This window comes from Corylus avellana, chromosome 6 (genome assembly GCF_965113065.1).
Source record: "Corylus avellana chromosome 6, dhCorAvel1.hap1.2, whole genome shotgun sequence".
Taxonomy (NCBI): Eukaryota; Viridiplantae; Streptophyta; class Magnoliopsida; order Fagales; family Betulaceae; genus Corylus; species Corylus avellana.
In genome coordinates, this window is record NC_142495.1 from 21,071,934 (window position 1) to 21,092,596 (window position 20,663).

At 35.5% G+C, this 20,663-nt stretch overlaps 2 protein-coding genes and 1 pseudogene across 3 annotated transcripts; 2 read left to right on the forward strand and 1 right to left on the reverse strand.

Annotated features, from left to right (window-relative positions):
- Positions 1 to 934: 934 nt before the first annotated feature.
- Positions 935 to 4,099, reverse strand: LOC132187994 (uncharacterized; annotated as a pseudogene).
- A 5,610-nt stretch (positions 4,100 to 9,709) lies between these two features.
- MBD11 (methyl-CPG-binding domain 11) lies at positions 9,710 to 16,044 on the forward strand. The gene is made up of 2 exons (XM_059601451.2): positions 9,710 to 9,924; positions 14,907 to 16,044. The coding sequence occupies exons 1-2, from the start codon at positions 9,844 to 9,846 to the stop codon at positions 15,771 to 15,773; spliced, it is 948 nt and encodes a 315-aa protein (XP_059457434.1). The 5' UTR covers positions 9,710 to 9,843; the 3' UTR covers positions 15,774 to 16,044.
- Positions 16,045 to 18,195: 2,151 nt separating this feature from the next.
- Positions 18,196 to 20,329, forward strand: LOC132187213 (Glycosyl hydrolase superfamily protein). 2 transcript variants are annotated; one of them, XM_059601448.2, is made up of 3 exons: positions 18,196 to 18,298; positions 18,722 to 19,761; positions 20,124 to 20,329. In XM_059601448.2, exons 1-3 carry the CDS (start codon positions 18,196 to 18,198, stop codon positions 20,187 to 20,189), a joined length of 1,209 nt encoding a protein of 402 aa, XP_059457431.1. In that variant the 3' UTR covers positions 20,190 to 20,329. The 2 variants fall into 2 exon arrangements, with proteins under 2 accessions (XP_059457431.1, XP_059457432.1); XM_059601449.2 differs by having other exon boundaries at positions 18,725 to 19,761.
- Positions 20,330 to 20,663: the final 334 nt, after the last annotated feature.

Below are 20,663 nucleotides of genomic sequence, written 5' to 3' on the forward strand. Positions count from 1 at the left end.
TTTTTAATAGAGATATCGTGAATACAAATTTGATGCCACCTAACTTGGGGTTGATAGAGCAACAGAGTTTAGCAAAGGTAAATTTTCATTATAACATATCATCCATCAATGTAATATGTGATTATTTGATTAATAATGAAGATGTCTATTTTTTAACTTTTGTTTATTTGTGAATAATTTATAGTGTTCTTTGCCAACTATGGCGTATGTCTCTACAACTATGGCGTATGTCTCAAGATCCTATATCTTCATCGACTACAGACTCTACACAAGAACAAGGTTATTATTTAACTTGTGGATCAAACACCATTTAACTTCATGCAGCAATTTTTCTAGCAAGCAATGCAACAAAAAACTATCCAAGAGTAAACATACAACAACAAAAAAATGTCCAATTAGGCACATCCATTGCACAAGGAATGGGAGTTTTGATGGATGTTTACTAGTCAAAAGCTCCATAGAAGGATGACAAAGGCATATACATTAAACTTGAGATATTTAATTTGTATGCCAGAGGATGCTACTATTTACCTTTGGCTGGTTGGCTTAATTGAATGCAGAAAAGAACATTAATATGTAATCAAAGAATGAATTGCATTGTATTTTAACGTTAAGCAATTGCAATAGCCAACAACCATGTACAAAACTAAATTAACTTTCACAAAGAATGAAAATTGAATTTTATAAAATGTCAAGAAATTACAACAGCAAGCAACTATCATACAAAACTAAATTGACCTGACTATATATAGTTGCTACAAAACATCACTCTCAACAACGCTTCTACTAGGATACCCACCTTGCTATTTTCCGGTTTAACTTCTTGGCTTGATCAGTTTGGACTTAACACTGACTGATATTTCCTTGAAACTTGGCTTTGAATTAAAGGGGCTTAGGGATTCTTGATTTGAAACAAAATTCTCTTCTTAAGGCCTCAAAATTCCAATGCCCCTTTAGCTTTAAGAGCTTTCCACTGAGCAAGATTTTTAACTGGCATCAGTGGAGGATTTTGAGAAGCACTTCTATCTCAAGCATATGGGTTAGACCTAATTGGCTTCGCCTCTTCCAACTAAGTCATTATCTTATCTTGTACAACCATATAACCATATGCCTTTTCTCTTCCTACAAAGGAAGGGACAATGTGCTTCCAATAGGTCCGAGTAGTGCCTATTGTGGAAATCTCATCAAGGCATCGACTTGAAGAACTCCTTGGTGTTTTCTGGCTTGACTTCTTGGCTTGATCACCTTTCGACTTCAAATTGAATGAAAATTCATTTACACTTGGCTCTGAATTGAAGGGAACATGGGGTTCTTGATTTGAAACAAAGTTCTCTTTCTCAGTTCTCAATGGAGGTGCCCCTTTAGCTTTAACAACTCTCCACTGACTAAGATTTTCTACTGGGTTCAGCACGACATGAACATAACCACGCCTACCTCTTGCAGACCCAATTGACTTCACTTCTCGAGCATGTAAACCACATATTGGTATGGGACTATCAAACTCCTCAGTGAACACATGAGTTGCAGAAATCGTTCTCAATTCCACAATTCCATCATCATCACCATCCACATACAAGCCATTATCCATTAGTCCCCCATTGTCATCTTCTTCACTGGGATCATCAATATTATCAAGATAACTATCTTCATAGTCTAGTTCATCATACTCATCATCACTGTCCTTGCAATTCTAGTAATTATCTTCTAAAAAAGATTTAGAATTGCTTGATTTTGTTGTATTTTCTTCCCGCTGCCTTCATTCTCCAGATAAAAATCCAAAACTTCATTGCAGGAAACATATTCATAGATTTTGACAATCGAGTTGAATCTTACTTTCTTTTTAGCCTTAAAGCTCAACACTTTCTCAAGCTCATCCCTATTCACAAACCCCATTAGAAACTTTGTCAAAAATAAGAAACAAATAAAAAAGAAAAGAAAGAAATAGCTTTGTAATCAAATATAAAAAATTGGGGAGCAAATAAAATTCAAACAAGTATAGTATATTTGATAACTAACCGGACTTGTGAAACCGAGATGTTGAAAGGATTTTTGGAGGCACTTATCATGCAAGAGACAGTAGATTGCACAAGCTAAAAACTTGCAATTCTCTTCAACAAATTTCATAAATCAATTTTTGTTTCAGTTCTTCGGCATCTTTAACATAAAAGACAGTTTTAATACAGGGCTCTATGGAACAAATAAACCAAGATACAGAAAACTAATTTCTCCAATCCCACATCTTATAGAATTATGATAGGTTCCTCATTCTCCCATGATATATAGTTTTTCATACTTCTTCTGGCAATGTTATCTCATAGAAGTACAACAATAACAATAACAATAACAACCCATTTGAAAATTCCTCATTAATTTCAGCCATCACATGAAACCACGCAACCCATCACACACACTAGATCAAGCACAATCATCAATGTAGAGTCTTATCATAATCAATTTAGTTTGAATTTTCCAAGTGGTTCAATACAATTTATGTGTAGATACATAAAGAGCAACCATAATCAACGGAAAGGAATATGCCAGGAAACGCCTCACCTGTTTGGTCTGGCTGATCTTGGTTTGGACTATAAAAATTAATGATTTGGCAAAATCGGAACCTATTCTTGTAGAGAGTTGTACAAAATTGACGAACACGAAAAAAATGACGATTCTTCTGCAAAATCGGAACCAATTCTTGTAGAGAGTTGTACAGAATTGACAAACACAGAGAAATCGACGGACATGGGAATCAAATCGTCAATTTGAATGAAAAAAGTGATGGCCATTGTGAACGATGGGTTGTTGATGTTTGGGATGATGGAATGGAACTATGAGCAGGAGATGGAACAATGGGTTGTTGCTGTAGGCAGGAGATGGGGGGTTATCGAACAATTAAAGGATTTTGTTTCTTAATAGTGAATGATGGGTTGATTTATGGTGTTTTCTTTTCTATTCTATGTATTGCTTTTTGCTGATGTTTTACATGTCTATTAGATGCTGTAAAAATGGTGTTTTACAGCTTGACCTGATAGTAGGAGCTCTCTATTGGCAATTACCCCAATATAGCTAACTTGTAGCTAATTGGGAAACTGCTCCTCTAAGCCAGTTTAGAGTTAATGCATAGGAATGTGAGATAAATTTGAAAAATCTAATAGTCATAAAAGAAGCATAAATTATCCTCAAAACATAGACACAGAGCATCTAATAAAAATAATAACTTGATCAAACCTAATAACATGAAGATTTCTAGTCTTACATAAATTTGTAATGGCATCCTTTCTACTCTTCTCTTTCTAGAAATAGGTTTCCTACAAGATGTAATAACCACATAAGTCTAACGACTTAGTAAGTAAACCTTACAGTTGGGTACGGCATGAGCCAGTTTTTATTGAGCAAAAATATACGTGCAATTTCACAAAGGTTTGTAAAAGGTATTGTCTTTTGTTAATACACCATAAAAATATCGTTTTGTTGAAAGAAATTGGTGTACTTCTAGTGGCTATCACCTAAGGGTTTTAATGCATGAAACTAATACTTTATAATGTTGTAACTATCATATATGGTATACCCCAGATATTACCCCTTCTTAGCAGGGTAGACGCTGTTCCGAGGGACCTGTAATACAATGTCGGTGCCTCAACCATTGTATGTTACCGTCCATAACACTAACAGCCCGACTGAGTCCGACCTTGGGTGACCCAGGCTACTAATGATGTACGTCTTATAGTGACCCGCCAATTAAGGTTGCGCCAGCCACGAAATAACCATTGAATCCAAGGCTCTTATATCACTTCCATACACACATTTGACCATAGACTCAAGTCTATATAGTAAGCCCATGGCCATTGTACTGCACGTACCAGTGTACCATATCATAAGATGCATCTTATCAACCAGTTATTAAGACAGTTACCGAGTTATATGAAAATATAGGCATGCTCATATCAATCACCTGGCATATCACACATTTTTAAGGAAAGTACTCGTAAGTGTTTACTTACCTCATGGGCTCGCTCTCAAGTCCTCTAACATCACAAATTCCTGCTATAACGAAATATGACATATAGTTATATGCAACACTAGAGAACTCCTTGAGAGACATAATAAGTTCATTTCTAACAAAAAATGGTCGTCAAAACCTTAAGCTTACACATTTGGGTCTATGGGCGTGTGTCATGCTCTCTGGGTGAATGTTCGGCCAGAGAGTACAAATTCTTGGCTAGAAGCTCAAATGAGCTCCTATGCTTCTAGGGTGTGGTTCATCTCACTCTAGGCTCCTAATAGACACATGCAAAGTATAAAACATGCTAGCATGCAAACTTTGAAGGAATCGAAGGCGGGTTAAAAACACTTTAAAACATTCTTAGCCTTTTGTTAGAGAATGGATACAAGAATTTGTCGAAGCATTTTTAAAATTTGTAATACTAAGAAAGTAGTAAGAACAACATGGAGATAGAGGAAATGGACAAGAAAATACCTTGATGATGGCAAAAATCCACCAAGGCTTCTACTTTCTCTTCAAAATCACTCCCACTCTAGGGTTAGGGTTTCTTGGTGTAAGGAGGGGTTGAAGGTTATAGGGAGGGGTTTATATAGGGGCTTGGGGCATGCTCTCCTCTGAAAAGGTGAAGAATGGGTTAAAATTACCTTTCAGAATTATTAGCGAATGTTCGGGTACTATCGGGTGAACGTTCGCGTACTATTACACAATATATAAAAGGGTTCAAGCGTACATTTGGGTATTACCCAATGGCTCAAAGACTGGTCAACGAACGCTCGTGGTGGTCCCCCAAGCAAACGCTCGCACTTAGGTTAAGATTGAATGTTCGTGTGGTCCCCCTAGCGAAAGTTTGGTCAGAGAGTGAAGTTCTTGGGTTTTGTTTGAAGTTTTCAAGGGGTTGGGCTACTTATAACGGGTTTAGGTCTTTGGGCTTTAAAACTAGGGGTAATTACATTTTCGCCTATCAACTACAACGCATTATCACTTCGCCCCATGAATTGACAAGCCTACTGCCCGACCCTATCAGACTACCATTTTCTTCCAAAAATCCTCTTTCGTCAGTCAACCACGTTAAAAAACTTGAAATGACTCAAATACCCTAACTTTATATACAAAAATGACATATAATACCCTTAAAATTAAACAAATATATATATATATATATATATATATATATATATATATATATATATATATATGTATGAGTACCAGTTTCAAAAAAATAGAAATATATTAAAATTAAAAAACAATTATAATTTAATTTATATAAAAGAAAGGTGAATATATATATAAAAAAAAGCAGTTAAAAAAGACTTAAATTAAAAAATATATAAATAAAAAATAAGTCCATGTGGTTGTCCCAAATTAAAAATTCATCTGTGCGATATAAAAAAATAATAATAATAATTCAGGGATTATCGGGGATATGCCAAAATAACAATTTAGTCTCTGTAATCAAATTATGTTAAAATACTTGACGGATTCCAATAGTGTATCATGTCATCACCAATAGAATGATGATACATGCTATTCTTAATTAAAAATTAATTAATTAATTAAAAATATAAAAAGGCTGCCAACCAGCAACCACCCCATTGGGGGAAGGGGTGGCTCGCGTGCCACCCCTGAGGTGGGGTGGCTATTGGGCCACCCCTAGGCCATTGGGGTGGCGTGCGGCCAACCCCCAACCAGATTTGAGGGTGGCTCGCAAGCCACCCCAGGGTGGTCGGGGGTGGCCGCGAGCCACCCTTGGCCACCTCTAGGGGTGGCTCATTGGCCACCCCTTCCCCCGGTTGGAGTGGCTGCCGCACCTCCTATTTTTTTATTTTTTAAATTAATTTATATTTTTTGTTTTAATTTTTTATTTGGGGGTGTTTTTATCTTTTAAGGAGATTTAACATCTAAAAGAGAATATTCCATCCAATTTAACATGGTTGACTAACAGAAAGGGGGTTTTGGAAAGAAAATGGTAGTTTGATAGGGTTGGGCGGTAAGGTTGGCAATTTATGGGGGGAAATTGACAATGTATTATAGTTGATGGTGGAAAAAGGTAATTACTCATTAAAACTATGTTTTATGAAAATGTTGTCGCTTTGTAGTAAATTATTAGCCTTCTAAAACTTGGTGTTTTATCGAGGTATTGCACTTTTCCTTTGTGAAAACCACATTGGTGTTTTGCAGATTAATAGGTTTGCTCGGTTGTAGATTTGAGCATTTCCTTGAGATGAAGATGCGAAACGAATGTCTCACTTTGTTAGGTTTGCACAGATAGATTGTAATTGCAATTTGGTAGTAACATTCATTTAGAAGCTCTTGGGTCTATATTGATGATAGTTAATGGTAATTGCAAATATTTTAAATTTATCTCAAATCATTATTTTCTACTTTACTATAATATATGGTGTTTGTGCAGTAAATCTAGCCAATTAACATTTAAGTAGTGTGGAGATACTACGAGTAACACTCTACTTTAAGTATTTTAATTATTTAATTTTTAGGGCGTTACATAACCATTCCAAAGAGGAAGATGACATGGTCTCTCTTTAGGTTGGATTGGGCTGTATTCTTGCCTTTCGTAAACTTGTATTTTTGTTGGACTGTTTTGAATGGAGCTCCACTAGCACCAAATAGAGCAAAAGGCCTTAAAATGGGTTGATGTGAACTTGTTGGATGTCTAGCTCCTGCATGTTGGCCATGTAGCCATTCTGGGTCATCTATCATAAATTTTGGTCCAATGCCACTTTTTTGTAGAATGAAGAATATTTGGGCTTCTTGAGGTTGCTGGATCGATTCATATGGAGGTGATGAAGAGGGGGTCCAACTTGAGCTACATCCCCTTGTGGGCCATAGGCCTAGTAAAATATGACATCAGCCATAAGCCCAATGAAATATTTACGAGTCATTAGCTCGATAAGATAAGATAAGATATGATATGGACTATATGCAAGATGAATTGCGATATGATTCATCGGCTTGATAAGATATGATATGGATCATTGATTCAATAAAATGTGATATGGTCCATCAACCCGATATGATATGATATAGGCCATCGACCGGATAAAATGTGAGAATTGTTGATGGAGATCTTACAGCTCTTTTCACTGAAACTTTGGCCTAATTTGAGTTGGCCTCTTCCATTGAATAAGATCTTGCCATGTGGAATGAGAGCAAAAATTAAACCTTCAACAAAGATAAAAGAGAATTCTTTTCCTAACGTGTGATCGATATAGCTTGAGTCATTAGATATAGCTTGAGTCATTATGATTGTAAGTCTTGATGTAATATGTGCACGCATAATGAATGTATACATTTACTATAAAACATTATATATGGACTTGAGATTGGATTGTTTAAGATTCTAGATAAGATTATAAGATATTACCCATTTGATGATATAATAATGGTTGGTGAAGTTATTTTTTCTAAGTTTATAAAGAAAAACTAATTTTCTTAATTAACTCGAATTATAAAATATAAACAATAATTAACTAACTAATGATTAGCTTGAATTTATGAAAAATCATAAAAAATGACATCATTTACTTTTATATAATGAATTAATATGTTAATTAAGCAACCCATGAACAAGTTAGAGTTCATCCAAAAAATAAATTAATCAAATTTGAACAAATTATCTAGCTCCATGGCGTGCTCAAGTTCGACTTGTGTTCCAAACAAAATTAAAGTATCCAAGATTGAAAATTTAATACTTTGCTTAATTGGGTTGTCGTTGAGCCCCAGAAGAAATATTCATAGGGAGGAAGTTGATCTATCTGAGTTATTTCCCAGCACAAAACTGATTTAAACTCCACCATAACCTAGTTAGAGCATGTTTAGGATTTTGTTTAAGAAATAGAACTTTTAAGTTAAAAAATATTTTTTTAGCAATGTTTACAATCTCTTTTGAGATTATTAATTTACAATCTAATAATTGTAAAAATAATTTAAAGAACGCAATTATTCTCTATTCATTATATTCATATTATCTTTAAATAGAAAAACAAAAATCGGATCCTTGAATTCATTAATTATATTTTATTTCTAAAAAAATTTTAGTTTTTAACTTTTTCTTTTTTTTGTCCTTCATCTTTATAGTCAAACTTAACCTTTTACCCTAAAATCAGAGCAATTTCTCCATTAATTGATTTTATTCTCTCTAGAGTTTCTCCTATTCTCATATTCTAGCAAGAGATTCTATGCACACTCATATTCTAAAGGTATATTCTCTATAATGGGACCTACTATGTGATTATATGAGTTGCAATCATTGTTAGATCATAGCTTTATGAAAATATGTGTATTATCACCGCCTCCTTTTTTGTTAATGTGGGCATACTTTTAATTATTACCCACTTCTATTTCTTACATCTTCTTTGGACGTATATTTAATTTCTCGTTTTTGCCCTTTTTATAGAAAAGGAAGGGACAACTGATATATATAGAAAGAGACTAGGGTGAGCAATGACCATATATAGTTCTTCAATATTCCCCGCATATATATATATTAAAAAGGATAAGGACTAATATGAGAAAATCCCAACCATAAAATTTGAAAACAACTATTGAGATTTAAGGAAGTGTGCAAGATATACTATCTTAAAAATTGTAGAATTTTTTTAAAATGGTGAGAGGGAAAAAAAAAATGTTATTATAAAATAAACATTTATATAACATTCTAAACAATCCTATCATAGAGAAATTTAAACTTGCATTATATAGCAAGTTATTATTTTTTTTTTTTGACACGTTCACATTAGAGGGGATGAAAGATTTGAGCTAGTGATTTCCGCTTTATGAAGCATGTTTACCAGCCGATTGAGTTACTCTTTGAAGACATATAGCAAGTTACCTAAGTTGATAGGGACACCAATGGGGAGGAGGATCATCTCCATTCAAATCTATTATATTTTTTTTATTTAGTGCATTTTAATGATGATAGTACATTTTTTTTAATGTACTATCATCATTAGAATGTTTAGATGATATTACCCTTTAAAATACACTAAATAAAAAAATAAAAGGAATTTAAAATAGAAAGGATCTTTTCCTGAACCACAGTCAGTAATTAACCGTTAACTTACCATAACTGCGGTGAAGACAGACCGTCAGGTTCGGACCTCAACTCCATGTTCCAATCCACTTAAGAAATGCGTTATCCGAAACGCTTCACGTACGTGCGACAGGTGGCCCTCCTTTACCACGTGAGCGACCGTCATCTCTGGAGTGCCACTACCCCCGCTCTCCTACGTAAGCGCGTGTAACTCAAAATCTAAATTTTTCCCACTTTTTATTTTATTTTTTTTTAATTAAAAAAAATAGACGGAAAAAAATTTAAAAAGAATAATTTTTTTATTTAAAAAATTAATGGTTGACCAAACGCGCGGCGAATGAGAGTGGAGTGATTTCCCAGAGTCAAGAGTGGACATTGGGCATCGTGGACAATGAGGTGCAGTTGGGATTCATCAAAATCCTTTTTAGTTCCCACGCTACGATTTGGACACGTTGCAATAACTTCGCATTTGAAACGAAAGTTGGTAATTCCGAGGCGAAAGTCAGCTTTAATGGACCAATACCCACCTTTTGATTGGACGCGTTTAAATCTCTCCCCATCATTGAAAAATCTAGCAAAAGTCTTGGTACCTCGCGGGTAAGGTTATCAGTTCTGTCGTTGTACTACGTGACGGTTTGAGAAAGAGAGAGAGAGAGAGAGACAGAGAGAGGAGCTATCTAACACACTCCCAACGGTTTTTGTGACCCTCTTCTTACCACACACACACACAAAGAGAGAGGAGGTTTGGTTTGTTTTGGTTTGGTTCGTGAGAGTGTTTGTCTTGCAGGTGAAAATGGAGAAGGAAGCACAAAGTGGAGCCCAGGAGGAAGTTCTTTCAGTGGAGCTTCCAGCTCCTTCTGCTTGGAAGAAATTGGTCTGTCTCTCTTTCTCTCTCTCTCTCTCTCTTTCTCTCGAGATATAGAAATACTTGTACTTTGTTGTTTCACTTTTGAGCTTTTTTCTTGAAATTTTATGTTTAGTATCTGGGATTTGCTAATTTTAAGTTGGTGTCCTTTTTATGTGGTGGAATTCTGCTTTTTTGGTAAAATTTGGCCTTTTTTTGTTTTTGCCTATTTTTTTTTTTCTAGGTAAGCTAGGGTTTTTGGATGAATTTTGTGTCGTGGGAGTGATTTGTGTTTAGGGTTTTCTTGCAAAATTGTTAATTTTTGTTCTCTTTTTCTTTTTTAAGGATTTAAATGTTGCTCCTTTCTCAGGCTGACGAATAATTTATTTGGTTTATAATAGTGCAAAAAGCAATTTTGGACTGAAAATTTGGGTTTAGAGAAGAAAATGTTGGAAGGAATTCATTTGAAATTTCTAGTCCCTTGAAGAAAATGTCAGAGCAGAAGCTTTAGTCTTTGTTTGCTTAATTTCTGCTTCTATCATTTAGAAATTGCATTAGCTATGTTGGTGCCGGGCTTTATTTTGTGAGTCTCACCTTTTGGCTTAAGCGATTTTTTCATAGGCCTAATGTTGGTATGCTTTGACTTGTAAACATTGTGTAATATCCTCTGCTTTTGTGGTTGTTGATACTTGTGTTTCTATGTACTAATCAGTTTCGAGAGGAAAAAAAAAGGGGTGATTTCTTAGCCTTAGTGAGGAAAACTGAAATTGAATTGACTAGTAATTTTTTGGAAGCTCAGGCTATGATATACTTCTTAAAATGCAGCAAATATAGTACAAACATGAAAAGTTTGCTTTTTAATTTTTTTCTGATCTGAAACATTGTTTGCTATCTTTAATTTAAAATAGGAAGGTTGAATGTAACTTCATACATGTACTAAAGTTGTGGCTAGAGGTGGCCCTGAGCCTAGGATTTTGTTCAATTTGCGTTTCTCCTTTTGTTTTACCTTTTTTCAGGTTTTGGGAAATAGGATGGAGTCAACCTATGTGTGTATTCTAGTTACAATTTTTATTAATTAGGTAGTTTGACTGCATGCAAACTGTCTAAAATGTTCAATTATTTGCTCCAATTGATTCTTAAAAATATCCAAGAAAATAAATATTCACTGTTCCTTCATTAGTTCTAGTAATGTCTCTAGGACATTTGTCAAATGGGCAGCTAAATCATTTGAGTGGAATTTCAAAAGGGCTATCATTTCCCTTTTTTATACACACATAATTTTCTCTTTATTGATGAAGATATTTCTTTTGTTTTTGAATTTTTAATGCCTAAATGTTCAATTCTCACTGACCCTTTGAGGGGCACTGAAGTGACAATACAAGAGAACAGAGGATTAAGAGGAGGAGACCTGTCTAACTTGCCTGTTTTCTATGATTCCCCTCTCTCCATTGCCAATAGGATCCAGATGCACGGACCATCATTAGTGATCTAAGTTGTAGTCTTTTTGGACTTTAGGTTGCTCTAATTTGAAACTGATGCCGACCTAGCTATGGTCCATATGATCCTAATTGCTGTTTAGGCATTTGGGGCCAAGACCAATGGGCGATGCTCCTATTGATATACTTCAAGCTCAATTTGGGTCTGTAAACTGGTGGTAGAATAGTATTACTGAGATGTACTACGTTATATGAAAGGAGATCTAGTGAGAAGAAATTGTAGTATGCCGCTCAGTAGGATTTGCTGTAATCAAATTCTGGTCATCGCTATATTTTTCTCAAATATTTAACTTGGCTTCTTATTAGTCAACAGGTATTAAACTCATTCAAGTACCATAATCTGGAGTCATAAATATATACCTAGATTTGGTCTCATGCTTTGTGATGTCTTAGTTTGAAACCAAAGATTGAGAACTTATATTTTTCCTCAAAGCCAAAATAGGCTTTGGTCTGCATGCCTTAATGCTATGTGACATGGATGTCAATTTACATGTTTTCCAGCGCTGCTGGTTCTTATATTTCTTCTGCTGGAATCTTGACAACCTTTTGCTTGAGATCTTTTTTGAATTACTTATGCCAAATAGGTTTTGGTTTCCATGTGCAACTTTAGTATCTACAGTGATGGAGAGAAGCCTGTTGAATATGTTAGTTAGAATTTTTTTTTTTTTTTTTTTTTTTTTAAATGCAAGCACAAGAAACTCAATGAAAATATTCTTTTGGCGGAGCATTAAGTGTGTCTGGTAACTTTGATGTTTTATGGGTTTTTTATAAATTTTTTCTTAATTATTTTCAAATGTTTTTAGTATTTTTCTAGCATGTTAACTTTGTAGTGACAACTTATAGTAGTTTGCATTTATAGAACGTTGACATTGTTCCCTAGTTGCTACTGTTGTTCCCAGTGGTGGTGCATGATGATGTTTGATGACAGCAATGCCCTTTACAGAGGTTGATGTTGTTCCTAGTAGCTAGTTTGTATCTCAATTTCACTTGTTTCTCAAGCATGTTGGCTTTAGAATGAGGACGACCCCATAATTATATTAAGTTGGATGATGCAATGAGACATGTTGCCTCTAGTTTTTGGTACGGTTTGGCCCTTAATAGATTTGACTGGAAAAACAGGTTTTACGGGGGGGGGGGGGGGGGGGGCGCGTGGTTGGATGATGTTCATTTTTTTTCTTTTCCATTTGCTCTGCCTTAGAAATGTTTCACTCCTGCTTGGTTTGTCGAGCCATTGAACCGGATGCATATGCTCCATTAATTTGTGAGAAGCTAAAGGGAAATTTTGTACACAAGTTCTGTATGAAATGACTTTTCTGTCATTTATGCCTTTACACTGCATTATAACTGATCATCAGGATTTAATTGATAATTTAATTTATCTTCATAGTACAGACACTCCACTAGTTGGTTTCAGAACTCCCTTTGGAATTCTATATGAACAACTTCTATATGAACAAAGTTGTCCCACATACAGTAGAATATTTAGAATGCAGAGATGGTGGCCTCGGTGAAAGAATAAGTTAGTGTTTTATCTACAATTTGTGTAACTAAATCTTTACCAGGTTTCAGATGGTCAAGCTAAGGTTTGTAGCTGATCAAGAGAGAAAGTACTAAGGCATAAGTGTAGCTTTTATGGGTGATAGAAATGTCTATTCAGGAGAAATCCTTTTATCTGACTATAAAAGTTAATTATATTGAAGTGGGAAGTCTTATTTTATTTTATTTTTTTAATATTATTATTTTTAATGACGGGAAACCTCTCCCAGGAAGGGCCATTTCGTGTACCCACTCCTATCGGGTAAACTTTAACTTATGCAAAGCGTTCCCTCCACACCGATCGGATAAGACTATGACTTCACCGTCTGGTGTGGCCCCAAGAGAGAAGAGAGACAAGAGTCTTTCACTCTTGTCAAACTTTTATTTCAGTAGATGGAGAACCTCTAAAGTTAATATTGGCAAGTATTCCATAAAAAAGTTAGGTCTAACAAACCAAGTTAATTCGGTTCAATGGTTGGTGCTTTCTTTGTGAGTTAGAAAAGTTTCATAACTTGGACATTTTCCTCTTGAAATGATGGTAGTCTTACCATGTGATTTTTTTTTTTAAGGCAGGAGAATGTTGGATGATCTTGAAGAAGTTAGATATTTTCTAGGTTTATTTAGTTCAATCTTCAAGAAGTTAGGGTCTGGCAATAACATAGGGCCTTGGTTGTTTTGCTTGCAAAGTGGGTACTTGTAGGATCTAGGGAAAACGATAATCCACGCACTCAATGTAGCTAATCTATCTTCCCAATGTAGGACTATCTTTTTGGGGGGTTATAATCTTCCCCATTCAAATCCCGGACTTCCTCGTCAATGTTTATGTCATACAGTGCCTCAGCGCTACATGGTTGTTTTGCTTGCAAAGTGGGTACTTGTAGGATCTAGGGAAAACGATAATCCACCCACTCAATGTAGCTAATCTATCTTCCCAATGTAGGACTATTTTTTGGGGGGGTTATAATCTTCCCCATTCAAATCCCGGACTTCCTCGTCAATGTTTATGTCATGTAGTGCCTCAGCGCTACATGGTCTTACTAGGTTCTTCTGATACTATTTGTAGCGATCCAGGAAAAACTCTAGCTACATCTACACTATTGCTCCAAAAGGACTACTCCAGTTACAATTAGAGCTCCCTAGAATCATTAGTACTCAACACCCATGAGCACCTTTATGATCCACCCTCTCAATGTTGGCAATTCATCTTTCTAATGTGGGACTAACTTAATGGAGTGTCACAATACTTACACTTACTCTTTAATTAAAAGTCTCATGTCAAACATTTTCATCTTTTGCAAATTATGCTTTTCGATTTTGATTTGTTAAAATTGGTTAATAATCCATAAAGCTAAACATGTCTAAAAGAATAAGCAGTTTATTTGCGCATGTATTGTTGTAAGATCCAATCAATTCATGACTATTCTGGTTAAGAGTCATGCCGTCTTCAGTTGATTACGATGTTCGAGTTAAGTAGTCGGTACAGATGGGATTTCTTTGCTCACTAGAAGCATCCGATGTCTTAATTATGATGTCTTTATTGTTCTTTTTATTATTCATGTTTGAATCTTACTACATTATGCCGTTGCATTATCTGATTTCATCCAGAATGATATCTTAAGGAATTGGGATGTTAGATTAGAGACAGCCAAATTCATATTATGGTTGATAAATTATTGACTGATGGCATCTCTAGGCAATTTCACTAATGACTGAAAGAAAAATAGAGAAAAGAACAATGTTGATAGTACAATAGAGGTGTACATGGATAGCTGTGAAGACATTGAATTACTCTACGGATAGATTTGTGTTGCAATTTACTTTTTGTTTCAATCAAAACTAAGACATGCTTCTTGAATCCTATTGTACAATATATTTAAGGTTGGAGGTATGAGGAGAAAGTTCAATCTGTTATGTTTATAGCTCATAATTCTTCTCGTATAACACTTGACATATATGTCTCTGCTTTCTGTTTCTCTGCAGTTCTTCCCCAAGAAAGGAGGAACACCTAGAAAGAATGAGGTCATGTTCATTGCTCCCACTGGGGAGGAGATTAATAACAAAAGACAATTGGAGCTGTACCTAAAAGCACACCCTGGTAATCCTGCAATATCAGAATTTGATTGGGGTACTGGCGAGACCCCTAGGAGATCTGCAAGAATCAGTGAGAAGGTCAAGGTGACTCCACCATCAGAGAGTGAGCCTCCGAAGAAACGTGGCCGAAAATCACTGGGGGCAAAGGACAACAAGGAAGTGGAAGCTGCTCCTGAAGAAACTGAAGGTACCAAGGAAATTCAAATGCAAGATGCTGAGGCCACTGGGAAAGAAGATGCGGAAGCTGGGAAGGAGAAAGATGTTTCCAAGGAAACTCTGGTCGAGAATGGAGACAAAACGCAAAAAGATGCTGACCAGAAGAGTGCAGATGCTGGTAAAGATGAGAAAGAAGTGACTGATGCTGAGGAATGCAAGAATTCTAATGCTTCTGCAGAAGCTCCGGATGCTGGTAAAACCCAAGCTGAGGAAAATGTTAAGCAGCAGGATGTTGCAGCAGCAGCAGTAGATGAAAAGGTTGCTGAAGTAGCTGCGGCTACCGAGACAACTAAAAGTGAAAAGCTTGCTGGAGAAGCAAATGGGGAAGCAAAGCAAGATAATCCCAATGGAATTGCAGGTGCATCCAAGGGAGAGATCAAAGAGAAACAAGTTTTATCAGAGAAGGATGGAAAATCTAACGTTGAGGCTGATGAGAAAGTCAAGAAAAATGATGGGGAGGTGACAGAAAATGGTAAGGTTAACCAAGCGGGGCCAGCGGATGCCCCCCAGCAACCGTCACCCGCCCCTGTAAGCTGCTGAATGTACCTTACTAGCTTCCTCTGCGGTTAGTGATCCTTTTGTAACACCCCTTCCACCTTTTTTTTTTCTTTTTTTCTGTCTTCGGAACATTGGGATCACTCGGATGACTGTAATGTTAGTGTTGTTGATGCTAGAGTTGATTATTGTATGTAGTGGAATGGAGCTGTATGATGGTAGAATAGGCTTTAGACTCTGCAGCTTTTGTTACGATCTAGAGGAACTTGGATTATATGTTGCATTATAGACTGTAAGACATGTTCCTTGACTTTCATGGTTAGTGGCTTAAATTTTATAATCTTGGGGCTGTGTGAATCTTGTGGTAAGAAGGCCCCATTACTAGTGGCAGAGCCAGAAAATTATTGTTGCGGGGGCGAAACTAAAATATGATAAGCATAATTTAAAACAAAAAATGAAGCATAATCTATATACAAAAATGAACATTAGAAACAAAAAATTATGTGCAGAGAAAGAAATGTCTGCACAATTGCATAGATGGTTCGAAGGTATGTAAAGAATACTTCTAAGAGTTTATGACAATCTAAATCAGAATTTTGGGTTACCGATGGATATCATCCCTATTTATGCTTGTTTGTGTTTATATATATAAATATATATGTGTATCTTTATTCTATGTCGGTGTGTCAGCATACTTGGTGCTTTTTGGTCTAAATTTCAAATGTTTCTAGGTTTGTAGATTGAGATTTGTGTAAAGCCAATGGAAGGAAAGACATGAAGGGAAAACAATAACTAGAAAATTATCTTATAATACAAACAATAGAAAAGCCTATATATCATGAAAAAAAGAAAAAAAAAATAGACCAGCAAGGCTGCAATTTTGCAACTTTCAGTTATTGATTGTATTTAAGACTTTGATACCGGTCTATGTCTATTAGAGAAAACTAAGAAAATCTTTCTTTTTTTTTTTTTTTTTTTTTTTTTTTAAAAAAAAAAAAACAAAAACACACTATATGAAGGCTGATAGTACTGTTTTTTAAATCTAAAAGAACCTTGATACAACTTCATCCTTACCCCGTTCAAAAAAAATAAAAAATAAAAAAACTTACACAAAAAGAATGAAAAAGAGGAAAGCGTGCTTGAGCCTCTCACAAAAATTAAAAGTAAAAGAAAAAGTGTAGGGGCATAAACCAATTTGCTCAAAATTTTCATTAGAAATTAAATTTTTTGTACCCAAAATAAAATAATAATAATAATAAAAAATTCTAAACAGCTTGTAGGGGCCACAGCCCCTACAGGCTTACATGTGGCTCTGCCACTACCCATTACTCGGGTTTGGGGAGAGATTCACTTTGCATTATAGTCTGATCAAGAAGAAACACAAATGGCAAACACGCTTGTTATATACCGGCCAACTTGACCTTTTTTTTCTTTTTTTAAAAGTAGTAGACATAAAAAGTCACTTAAAATAAGTTATATCAGCCAATGTAAAATGAGTGTGACAAATGGGTATGAAAAGTAACATTATTTTTTTATGCTCTCAACTTTATTGGTAATTATAAGAAGTGTAGGTTGTATATACATCATACTCAAAAGGTTTAGTTCACATGTGTTACATGATTTTTAGGCTTCTCATCGTATCATGAGAATAAGGCTTTTGTAAAGTGTTGGTGTTGGTGTTGGAATTGTAAACTTATTTAGAAATTTTCCATAGATTCAATTGAAATAGTTTGTTGAATTCACGATTTTACCTGAAATATAGTTCATTTTTTTCAAAAAGCTTTTGTAAAACATTCAAAAACACTTGAAAGTTATCATACATCCCTAAAAGTTAAAGAATTTTGTTTATAAAGATTGCCTCTTCTTATCATATGAAAAAGCTATGAGGAATTTTCTCTTTTTCTCTTTTCCCGGCCAACAAAGGAAGTTATTAGAATGTCCAAAACATGTTTTTTCCAACATGTGTGCAATCCTACATACTTTTTGGAGTTTGGACAGCGGACAGCAGTTGCCCACAGCACAAGCAGCTTATGCTGGTGGTTACCCTCTTCCTGCCACCACCATCTCCACAAGTTTCAAACCCCTTTTTAACCACGAAAGGTATATTATTTACTGTTCCTCCAAAACCTTATGGAGATGAGATAGGAAGAGAGTCAGAGAGAAGATACACACCCAGAAGGAAACAAGAAAAGAAGGTGAAAAAGGTTTGCTTTGATAGGGAGATCAAAAAGTGAGAGTAAAGGAAGAATCTATTCTAAGCCCATCAAAGATTTTTTTCATCGTCTTTGGACCAAGGCTAAGAATCTTCTTCTCTCATTATTATTCCTACCTTTTGGAATCTGGGTTCTATTGCATGCCTAAAGGAAAAGCATTGCATCATCCACAGTATAATTTATGGTGTCTTTCTCCTTGAGGTTAACGTTTTTGAATTACAAAATGCAACCCCATGCTCTCATTCTTTCTACAAATGGAATGCTCTTTCATTGTTAATATCTCCTTCACCAAACTCATGGATTCCCCTTCTTCATCTCTCTGGTTTCTTCTTCTCTTCTTTATAATTTCTCTCAACGGTATGTATCTTTCTCCTTTATCTTTCAACTTTCTCTTCAATTGCTCTGTTCCTGGTCAATGTTTTTATAACATAGCTCTGTCAATGATGACTTTTTCAACCCCTATATGGCTAGATGATTTAGCTTTATACACTTGTTCATATCTATAGCAAACTAAGACACTTTTGTATTCTCAAGAGAAGTTCTTTTTAAGGTTTATAGATATGTAACACGCATAGAAGGATTATATGTATCGATGTGTTTATTTATTTACGTAGCTTCGAACCCCATGTAAAAAATCATGATTCCACCGACGTTTGTAATGTTATTATTAATAAGAAATGTATTGTTAACAATTGCTCTGTTCCTGTTCATATATAATGTTCATCTATTATCATGGTGAAACATTGGCTAATGGCACTATATATGGACACTTGTATTCAGCAGTTTTGACTGCAGAAGCATTCACAGGGACATATGGAGTAAACTATGGCAGAGTAGCAGACAATCTACCTCCCCCAGAAAGTGTGGTGACACTTCTGAAAGCTGCAAAGATAAAAAACATAAGAATCTATGACACTAATCCTGAAGTCCTCAAAGCCTTCAGCAAATCTGGTATTGAGATAGTGGTTTGCGTTCCCAATGAAATTCTGAAAGATCTCAGTTTAGGGGAGGATCGTGCCATGAATTGGATAAAAGATAATGTGCAGCCATACCTCCCTGGAACTTCCATTCGTGGAATTTCAATTGGGAATGAGGTGTTGGGGACTCTTGGTGTGGATTTCTGGGAGGTTTTGCTGCCTGCAGCAAAAAATGTGTACAGTGCCCTTGATAGGCTGGATTTGACACGTGTTGTGCAGGTCCAAAGCCCTCACTCAGAGGCTGTGTTTGCCAATTCATTCCCTCCATCTTCTTGTAATTTCAGGGATGATGTTCTTCCATTCATGAAGCCACTTCTGCAGTTCTTTTCGGAGATTGGTTCTCCATTTTTCATAAATGCATATCCATTCCTGGCATACAAGAGTGATCCTGAGCACATTAACCTGAGATATGCCCTGTTCCAATCAAATCCTGGGATTTATGATACAAAGACTAAATTGCACTACGACAACATGTTTGATGCACAGGTTGATGCGGCTTACGCTGCTCTGGAAAAGGCTGGTTTTAGCAAGATGGAGGTGATAGTTTCTGAAACTGGCTGGGCTTCTAAGGGAGATGACAATGAGGCTGGTGCCAACTTGAAGAATGCAAGGACTTATAATTATAATCTGAAAAAAAAGCTGGCCAAAAAGAAGGGGACTCCCTTTAGGCCAAAGATTCCCGTGAAGGCTTATGTTTTTGCATTATTCAATGAGAATTTGAAGTTTGGGCCAACCTCCGAGAGGAACTTCGGATTGTTTAAAGCTGATGGAAGCATTTCATATGATATTGGATTCACTGGCCTTGTGCCTTCTTCAGCATTCTCATCTCTTCTCTCTTTCAAGGTATGGATTTCCTTATAACAATTCTTTCATATATATATATATATATATATGCTTCTACACATGCCTGCAAAATTTGCTTTTGTTTCACTAGTGCGTTTGCATAAGCTAATAATCTACTGCTCTAGAGCCTATCTAGGATTGCGTTGAGAAATTTATAGTCATTTTGTTTATAGAAAAAGCCTTATTTTCAAGCTTTTTTCGTTTTTTTAACAAATAGACATATTTTTGTCTGACACAACTTTTTATGTCATAAAAGTACAGTTTAAGCTTCTTAAAGCAATTCTAAACAAGTTGTTTCCTCATTGTTTCTTTGTTTTGGTCAAGTTTCTGTGATTTCATTTTATAATATTTTGGCTTTGCAGGAAATTGGATCATCATACTTATTGGTGTTAACAAGCTGTGCCGCAGCTCTGCTACTGAATTTGTAAAATCATTATTAGTCAAAAAGGATGGAAGGTGTATTCCTTTTGATGCTGAAGCAGCTGAGGGAAGTTGATGTTGTTGAATTCATTCAAATTGTTGTAACAATGTTGTTTGTATATGTAGCCAAATTCATTCTTTTCTTGTATTGACACTAATTCCTGAAATAGTTGATTATTGAAAATTGCTGGTGCCATTTTTCATATTCGAGCAAAGCACAATTGAAGCCTTTAAATAGGACTAAACACAGAAACCTAGGCCGAAAACATAAAATGATTAAAATAATTAAAATAGCCTTCAAAACAAGCAAAAAAAAAAAAGACCAAGCTGCCATCGGGCCAAGTGGTGATCAACCGTGTATTGATTAAATGATTCTTGAATAACTATTTTTCGAATTTGAACTTCTCATTCTCAAATTGGCGAACCTTCACCGGAAATTGTCAAGAGTTGTCAACTGTTTTTACGGTCACTTATTTTCGGTA

What these genes read in the sequence shown, in the direction of transcription:
- LOC132187213 (XM_059601448.2), top strand. Translation starts at nt 18,196, where the DNA reads ATGGAATGCTCTTTCATTGTTAATATCTCCTTCACCAAACTCATGGAT. An exon ending in CTTTATAATTTCTCTCAACG is followed by an intron (nt 18,299 to 18,721) that starts GTATGTATCTTT and finishes ACTTGTATTCAG; the next exon opens with CAGTTTTGACTGCAGAAGCA. An exon ending in CATCTCTTCTCTCTTTCAAG is followed by an intron (nt 19,762 to 20,123) that starts GTATGGATTTCC and finishes TTGGCTTTGCAG; the next exon opens with GAAATTGGATCATCATACTT.
- MBD11 (XM_059601451.2), top strand. Translation starts at nt 9,844, where the DNA reads ATGGAGAAGGAAGCACAAAGTGGAGCCCAGGAGGAAGTTCTTTCAGTG. An exon ending in CTTCTGCTTGGAAGAAATTG is followed by an intron (nt 9,925 to 14,906) that starts GTCTGTCTCTCT and finishes GTTTCTCTGCAG; the next exon opens with TTCTTCCCCAAGAAAGGAGG.